Source organism: Aplidium turbinatum, chromosome 18 (assembly GCF_918807975.1).
Source record: "Aplidium turbinatum chromosome 18, kaAplTurb1.1, whole genome shotgun sequence".
In the NCBI taxonomy this organism is placed as follows: Eukaryota; Metazoa; Chordata; class Ascidiacea; order Aplousobranchia; family Polyclinidae; genus Aplidium; species Aplidium turbinatum.
The window spans coordinates 8,522,659-8,531,865 of NC_137489.1; the positions used below are offsets into that span (position 1 = coordinate 8,522,659).

The window sequence follows — 9,207 nt, forward strand, 5'->3', positions numbered from 1 at the left end:
AATAAAAACGGACAATAAACCATAAGAAAGTGCGGCGCCTAATTCAAACATTTTGCTTGCCGGTGGATTGCAAACCGTTGTTCAAGTTCTACGAACTTCTAAGCTACATTTGAGCTAGTTTTACATCATCAAAGACCGACACTTGTAACCTACTCTCTCTTCACGCTGTGTTATGTTGGCTGCGTAGCCGAGTAGTGGGAACGTCTGCGCGACGTTCGAAAGGACGTGGGTTCGACACCGCTCCAGAGCACGCGGCTGTGTCTCGGCAAAGACACTTAATGGCATGCCAAAATAAGGGGAGCAGCTGACTCGAAGACTATATGAAACTTCGCTGCTTCCAGTCATCTGTTGTATTGCATCTGTGATCATGTATGTTATCGCAATGGGTGCAAATAAAAGCATGATTATTATTATGATAATTCGTTTGTGATCACTCAAACGGAAACCTGTAAACTGTTGTACAAAACTCTGAGCACCGGTAGGCCTACTTGTTGTAGGCTATAGTTTTACATGGCGTTCAAAAACACAATTTACAATCTTGAGGAGTCTTTTATTGTTGCCACTTTCTTAAGACACGACTGGGTATATTTACCCATAGAGATCCACTTGATTATGTTGTTTTGCCATAGGCTACAGAATAACAGTTACAAGTGTGCACAAAACTATCTGTATGAGTTGATAAAGGCAATGCACGATACTGCTGTTTGCAACTTACAGCGTAACTAAGGGCTATTTTGGGTTAAAAAACATGCGATGCCGAAACAAATAACATTGCAATCCAATAGAAACCGTAACGCAGCACCCAGTTCAATATTAGTGACCAAACCGACAAAATTCGGTGAATAAAGATGGTTCAAAATACTTGAGTTAAACTGGCTGAAAGATTATGAAAGGGTTCCAGTCACCTTTCTACTTTAACAACCAAAAGGGAAAAACAGTTGCTATGATGCTGATTTGACTTGAAAAAGGTAAATTTTGCTCGGAAATGATGTTTAACAAAGCAATGCTTGGTACGGTAATATTGATATGATACTTGTCAATTCTAGTAGACACCGGCGGGGAACGAGGCAAGCAGTCGCCAGTAACAATCAAAAACAGTTTTTTTAGCCACTGGTGTAGTCAAAATGTAAATCCGACGTATGCAAGGATTGGTTTCAGGTATGAGCTACACAGCTCATTTTCAGCAAGACCAATATACTGATAAATTTTGCTTTTTCTGAAGCTTGGCAGGGTTGCATATCGATAATAACCTTTCAAGTGAAGTTTTGGAAGGAAATAAAACAGCTAAAATGTTTAAAAGCAAACCGTCTTCACCTTTGGACTATTGCTGATTTATTTTTCAAGCAGTGTTAAGTGGAAATAAAACCATTTCCAGACGGTTTAAGTAAACATACCTGCAATAAACACAATGTTCAGTGCAGCTCGCAAGGTGCATATTGCCCAATCTTTTCACTTTTGTTAACCCATGACAAACTTCAAACAGCCTAGTGTTAAGGACAATTTATTCCACAAAGTGCATTATGCACTGAACCTGTGCATTTATTATACCATCAATCTTTACTGCGTTATTACCAAGGCTTTGTTTATCTCTTGATAGGCGTGATTTAACCCAGGAGGAAAACTTATTCCCAGTTTGCAATCCCAGGTTTAGAGCAAACAAGCCTAAAGTAGCATAAAATGACACAACAGGGTCTTGGCTTTGACCAAAAAAATTGAAAGAAAGAATAAATAAGTTATTTGCTAAGTCGATCCAGGAGGTTGGGTTTTCAGTCGTTCTTCTTTATGAAATCGTTCAACCTGAAATAACAGAAAAAATTCAAACGATGTTATACTTCGAGGGGGGGATATTAATTTTCGGAAATTCTTTATCTTCAGAACGAAAAACTCCGTTTGAAAATCTGATGCTCGGACGGAGATTTTAAAGCCATGCCGACATATTGACTAAAAACTATCACAAGGCAACCGTTTTGAGCCACAGTTAAAATAGATGCTTAGTTCAATAGTTCATGGCACAAGTGTGCTTCATTAAACCGTACTCGCTTGATCTTATTATCTAGTCGAAAAATTTGGAATTGCTAAAGCAGACTACGTTTTATGAAACAGAATTTTCAAGATTTAAAAAAAAAACTAAACTCATCCCACCAACAGCAACACGCTCTTACAATTTTCTTAACATGATTCAAGCATTGATTAGTTGATTCTAGGGGTTCGACAGCAACGCAGTTGTCCAACATATACGGAGGTTTTACCAGCACTTCATCCATAACTGATATGTCTTGAGTTGCCCATTTCACAGTTTGAACAGGCATTCTAAAAACAATGCATTAGTTGTAGGCGACGCACAAAAAAATACAGAAATGAAATTCCCGTGTAATAAAACTAAAAATGTACAACAAATGAAATTAAAATAACTATCTTTGTTTTAGTTCAAAAACTTTAATATGGTTAAAAATACAATCTGCTAGAGCAGTGGTTCTTAACCAGGGGGGCGTCAGCCACTTCTCATGGGGGGCGCGAGCTCTACAACGATATTTAGTCTTTTTGAAGTGGTTTTAATGTCCTGCACTACTTTTTAAAGTTCACATTCCTTTGGAAACTGGTAATCACTGGCAGGATTATACGCAAACGAAGCTTTTGTTGAGCTTGCTCTGCAACCTGACTTCGATGTACACTTGTACAGTATGTACAAAAGAATAAAATCGTTCTAGTGATAAAAGTATTCATTGCATTATTTATCGCGAAGCCTTCGCATCCAAAACTTTGACTCCAGAAAACCAAAAGAGTGTCCTGAACTTAGTTATCAAAGTGCTAAACTTTATCAAAGCTGGGGGCGGGTTTATAAAGCTGGAGCTCTTTGTAGTCGTCTTTTCAATCGTCTGTGTGAGTGCAAGGACTGGCAATCTGATCGTAAAGCCCAGCTTTTCCAGACAAATGGTTGTCCATGTCCAAAGGAGCATGCTCATTGATACTTTGATATTCAAACTCTACCTCTGGAGGAGTCGAGTTGAACAAAGAAATCTAATGAGCTTCAGCAACTTGGATGCTGCAATCGTAGATGATTAGTTTGAGTGGACAACTCAAGCAACAACTCATCTAAATGTCGAAAGCAAAAACATAAAATAGTTTCCAGATATAAGTAAAAACCTGAAAATCCCTAAAAAAGATGTTTGAAACACTACAAAAGGAGTTTTTGTCTTGAAGTCTCCACTAACAAATAAGATTTCTAAAAACTGACACTCGAGATAATCTTTCTATTTCATCACTTGCTTACTCTCAACTCAACATATTCAAACACTAACAGTGCTTAGATCCACATACTTTTGATCTACAGTTACGGTCAATACCAAAGACTGCCAGTTGAAGATTTAAGCTGCGTTTCGCAATTTGTGGAGTTAAACCTCGCATCATTAAAAATCGAGATGTTGAGAAGCAATTTCAAGTACGGCATCTCACAGACATGGACGTGATAAATGAATACAAAAAAACAAAATTACATGTGCCGTTATATATAGTTATATACTTGTTCAAAATTGAGGTTCCACATAATTTAATCATTGCCAAAGGGAGGTGTGTCGAAAAAAAGGCTAAGAACCACTGTGCTAGAGAAATTTGACCAGAACTGTGTGTTTATGCATAATACCGTATTTCATTTGCTAGAAGATTACGAAAAACTTACTTTTGATATGAATAATGCCAAACTGGGGAGCACTACGGTATATATATTACGCTGGTTCTACCATATTGTATTTATAATAAACTGTAAATATGTTTCCTTAGGGGCGAGTGTCTTCATTTGTGTAGACTTGCGATCTTCAACACTGGGGTAGTGGGACTATATTTTTGTGCAACTTATGATAAATTGTTCAGAGAGTTTTCAAAAACCTTTTTTTGCAAAATCTGTGCAAGTAAATTTTAATTCTATTTCGTGAAAATTGAATGCATTTAATCCTCATCAACTTTTACATGTGACAACAAGAAAGCGCTTGCTAAGCATTTCAAATGAAAGGGTGGGTTCATAATTCCTGCACTCTAAACGAGAATCATTGGCCAATAAAGAAATGGTGCTTTACGTGATGAAGGAGGCCTTGGAGACAGCGCAAGAACGTTTCTTGACACGAGCGTATCGTGGAGTAACAGTCGAGAATATTAAGTCTAAAATCTTTCTTTTAGGAAAGGGCCAAAACAGTGCACAACAATAAAGATACTACACATGAAAACTTACGCTTTTCTTAGGAATTTAAACAATTGAATTCCATCACTGCTGACGCCACAACTACGTGCTTTTGCCAATGTCATTTTCAGTGCTATTTCGTCTTTGTATCTTTCCAATAGCTGAAAAGTAAATTTACATACGGTACATATACAAAATGTATACGATAAACGTCTGTGTGTATAATTCATAAAAATGCTCATTGTTCAAGTCACTTGAGATCGTGGAGAAACACTTATTGGATTTTGATTGACATGCAAACGCGGAAGCATCTAATGTGTACATTGCAAATCAAACGGGCGTGTGCCTTTATCAATAAGCAAGGATTTCGTTTCATGAGTATGCTACACTCGCTAATCCCACCTCAAGCTACAGTAAACTTGTTACAGAATAAAGAAATCATTTTTTATGCTCCTGCAAACACAGGCTTAGACACAAATAACCAAAGGGTATCAGTGAACGGGATGCCCGACTGTGTTACGCTGGACAAGAAAAGGTTATCAATAGTTCGAGAAACATGATCCGACTACAACCAATCCGATCTTTGCCACCTAAACAGCTGCCGCATACATGAGATTGGCTATACCTAAATTGTTGAATGCAATGATCAACATTTTCTTATCCAGTCTAGAAGTTACAGTCATTACAGTCCAGTCCAGACATCACGTTGCATGGCATCCCGGCAAGTAAAATAAGCACAATAGCGCAAATGCAGGAATACTAAAACTTTTTAACAAAGAGGATGCAGCAAACAGTCACAAGCTCACAACACCTGTTGTGAAGCCAGATATCAAGTATATATTTCATTTACGCGCAAAATGTTAGTCATTTGCCATCTTGTGAATCTAGTATACGCGTAACAGCAAAGAAGGCAGACATTTCAGACTTCTGCACATTACCATTATTATCACCATTTTAGAATAAACACATTTCTTTCAATATAAGCATTGCAACAATTCTTAGTGTTATAAATACTGTCAAAGAAATTATGATAGATTAAAACGCCCTGTCACATCGCCAAACAACCTGTACCTTTGATGAACTTAATGGAGTCAAGACAGGCAACGCAGTCTCCGATTCTTTTAAAACTTCAACATTGACAAAGAAATCCACGTTTAGTATTACTACATCATTTAAATCTGACTTTCCGGATGAGGATACTTGTTCTGCAAAGAAGTAAACAGTTTAGGATTGGTTGAGTGATTTGATTCTTTTTTATTTAAGTTGTATCATTGAATACAGAACAAAGGAAAAAAGCAAAGAAACTAAGAAAAAGTTTCTTTGCAAAAGCAAAGAAAAAAGAAACTAAGATTAGTACAGCCAATAAATGGGCTAAATAGTTTAAAATTCCGGTGAATTCACAAAATACTTTCGATGACAATATGCTTCTTTAGAGAATATATTGTATGTATTTGTAGCAAATTTTCAGAGGCAATCAATGCTTAGCCCATAAAAATTTCCAATACAAGTAAAATGAACTGTATAATATCATTACTCTGTGAAATCTACTGCACGGTGCACATTGCTCCTAAAATTTAATTTTCATTAATGCATGGACAAGATAACTAATTGAAATCTTCAGCAATAAACGAAAATACAGTGTTTATTTTTATTTTTTTATTCTAACAGGACAATGGATGATACAATAAACGCAACCAATGCAAAATCAGCACAAACCTTGAATCTGACTTATATCAATCTATTGTAAGAAAACATGGATGTTCTTCAAAGAAAGAAAAACAATCAGGTTAAAGATTACACAAGAAAAAAAGGAAAATTTACAAAGCAACATTGCTAATAGCCATGTAAATTTTTGAATGACTTCAGACAGTGGCACACTGGCACAGCGTTCAGCCTTCAGGCCTCCTCGATCCAGAAGGTACACTGGGTATTAGGGTGTTTCATTTTTTCCACACTTTCGAAATTGAAAACGTTCGGGTTTGCGTATGATGGGATTTTGGACACTGATTTGAAAAAGGTAATTTTTATTCCATTAAGACGTCATTTAGATGTGGCACCGCGTGGTCGAAATTGGTGTGGGGCTAAAAATAGGGGATTTCCCGTAACTCGGTAACGGAACATGGTAGAGAGACGAAATTGGTGTCAAAATGCGCAGAAGGGCCGCTTTCCTATACCATCTTAAGAGACTTCATTGCCGTATCTTTCCCGCAAAGCGAATTATATCGAAAAAACGATATTTTGCATACACAAGGTGTTGCTATAAGTTTAATTTTTTCGGTCAGTAGAGCTGTTGCTACAAATTTATCTTGCATTACTGCTACAAAGCTAAGAAAAGGAAAAATAATGAAAGCTGAGAGTGAGACCCATTTGGATAACTTGGAAAGTTCCGACAAAGACGAAACAAGGGCAGCTTTCCTATTCCTTCTTAAGAGACTTCATTGCCGTATCTTCGCCGCAAAACGAATTATATCGAAAAAAAAAACGTTTTTTTACAACTTATGATGCACGGTACTTGTTTTGCTCCTAAATAAGTTATTTTTCGTAATACTTCTTTAACGGTGTCGAGGTAATTGTTCTGTTGCAAACTTAGCAATTGTATTCGTAATGCAAAGCTGAGAATTTGCAGAGATAAATTGATACTGGTACGATATCAATACTGTTAAACTTGCTAATGATGTCTACAGTTAATCTTGCAGTACTGTTTATCTGAACGATGTTTTGCAAAACCAGCTTACATTTCTAGACGTTTTCATTTCTTTCATTCTATTGCCTGTATTAACTGATTGTTCTAATAACAACATAACTCTTTAACAGCAAACAACGGTACCGGTACTATAATAAGCACTATCATTCCTTGTTGCACAAAAATGCGCGAAGTCGCAAATCGGCACGTCGGTTGCTTTCATCACTAATTCGTTCTCCTATAACATTTTTGAGCTTTCCGATTCGTCGCTCAGTGGAACGATTACTGATCAATCGACCTCCAGAAAGATGGAGGTACATCATGGGCGCACATGACGCATGTTGCAATATGAGTTGCATAATGCATATGGTTTCTTGTTTATAAATCAAAAGATGCTTCAAATTGTGTGGTACATCCATAAATGTAGAACAAGCCAACACCAGCATGCACATTTGATCGCTCCTAAAATCGTCGTTTTGTCCTTCGGTAACTTCCTTCTGTTCAGCAAACCATTCGATTTGTTTGTGCATTTTTTAATTGACCTTCTGAAGATTTTACTGCATTGTAAACGTTTGTTAACCCCCGACTTTTTACCAGTATTGGCCGCCGTCGTGTCTGCCATTACTGAATAAATATTAGGCAAAATACTTTCGCAAGCATCTAGTGTGATGGTATTGTACAAAATTTCACTTGTGACAGATGTACCGGAGGAAAAATTTTTAACTGCGATCAATGCTTCCGTCTTGCCACGCTTCTCATTGATAAACTGGCCAAGGAAAACATTCTGCACTTCAACTTTCTGCAATGCCATCATGCAAACTTTTTTATGTTGACGGAACATCGCCGATGGTGAAGCAGCGATTTCAGCACCTCCACAGCACAAGGGTTGGTCGGATCGCTGACGGATGCTTGTCATTCGGTGGTCTGCGAGTATGCAACTTTCACTACTCACTTTCAGAGTCTTGCGAACTGACTCCCACATGTGATCGGTTTTAGCAAAAAAGTTGGATCAGTTTCGTCTTTATCAGAACTTTCCAAGTTAGCCAAATGGGTCTCACTCTCAACTTTCATTATTTTTCCTTTTTTTAGCTTTGTAGCAGTAATGCAAGCCAAATTTGTAGCAACAGCTCCACTGACTGAAAAAATTTGAACTTATAGCAACACCTTGTGTATGCGAAATATCGTTTTTTTGATATAATTTGCTTTGCGGGAAAGATACGGCAATGAAGTCTCTTAAGAAGGTATAGGAAAGCGGCCCTTTTGCGCATTTTGACACCAATTTCGTCTCTCTACCATGTTCCGTTACCGAGTTACGGGAAATCCCCTATTCTTAACCCCACACGAACATCGACCATGCGGTGCCACATCTAAATGACGTCATAATGGAATAAAAATTACATTTTTCAAATCAGTGTCCAAAATCCCATCATACGCAAACCCGAACGTTTTCAATTTCGAAAGTGTGGAAAAAATGAAACACCCTACTGGGTATGGCCACGAAGGTATAATATATAGCCTACCTCCATGCAGCGATTTTCCAATTGGTACTTCCGCCCGGAATGGCCCGTTTCGGTGAGTCCGATCCCTATTCGGTGATTTTTTCAATTTTTTTTTTAAATTATCGGGTACCGTAGCCTAATTATTATTGTCATTTTAGGGTTAGGGGTTAGAGGTTAGAAACTCACCGAATTGGACTCACCGAATAGTAGCAGACCCACTTCCGCCAACATTGTATTTCACTTTTCTCGTGCCTATGCTTTTGAATTTTATCAAGGTCTGAGACTAGGCTAGTTTAAATATTCAATAAAGTCTACTTACTTAAAACAAGAGTTTTAGCATCGTGGTCAAACACAATTACTTCTCCTTGAAACACATCTTCATGGCAAGTGGTGCATTTCACAATGCTCCCAGGGTAAAAATAGTCATTGCTGGACGGTCCTGATGCCGCCATATTTCTTTTTTGCATTTGAGCCAAAACTGTTTGTGAGATAAAAAGTATCCAATACCAGAAAAAATTTGCAACAGCACTATATATTCCTCAAATGCAACGTTTTATTTTTCAGTGCAAGAAGTAAGCTCAATAGGAAATATGCACCTAAGAGTTTAGCACAAAATTTAGCTCAGCAATCTGTAAAATTACATCAAGAATATCAACACACAGCTTAAACTGTTAAGTTATTAGAATTTTCTATAAATAAACTGTAATACGCTACATGTGCAATTAGGCCATCAAGTAGGGTATGTACATGATGTTTTGACAATGTAACAACCATTTCTACCCAGTATGTCAGTTTCCAAACCGATGTAAAACCGTTAACCACTTGACATGCTAAAATTTTGTGTGTATTAGAAG

The 9,207-nt window shown here is 37.4% G+C and overlaps 1 protein-coding gene across 1 annotated transcript; it reads right to left on the reverse strand.

Annotated features, from left to right (window-relative positions):
- Positions 1-536: 536 nt before the first annotated feature.
- LOC145787417 (protein LSM12-like) lies at positions 537-8,978 on the reverse strand. The gene is made up of 5 exons (XM_082599160.1): positions 8,673-8,978; positions 5,243-5,376; positions 4,223-4,332; positions 2,163-2,310; positions 537-1,797 (listed from the first exon to the last, which is right to left on the reverse strand). The coding sequence occupies exons 1-5, from the start codon at positions 8,818-8,820 to the stop codon at positions 1,741-1,743; spliced, it is 597 nt and encodes a 198-aa protein (XP_082455286.1). The 5' UTR covers positions 8,821-8,978; the 3' UTR covers positions 537-1,740.
- Positions 8,979-9,207: the final 229 nt, after the last annotated feature.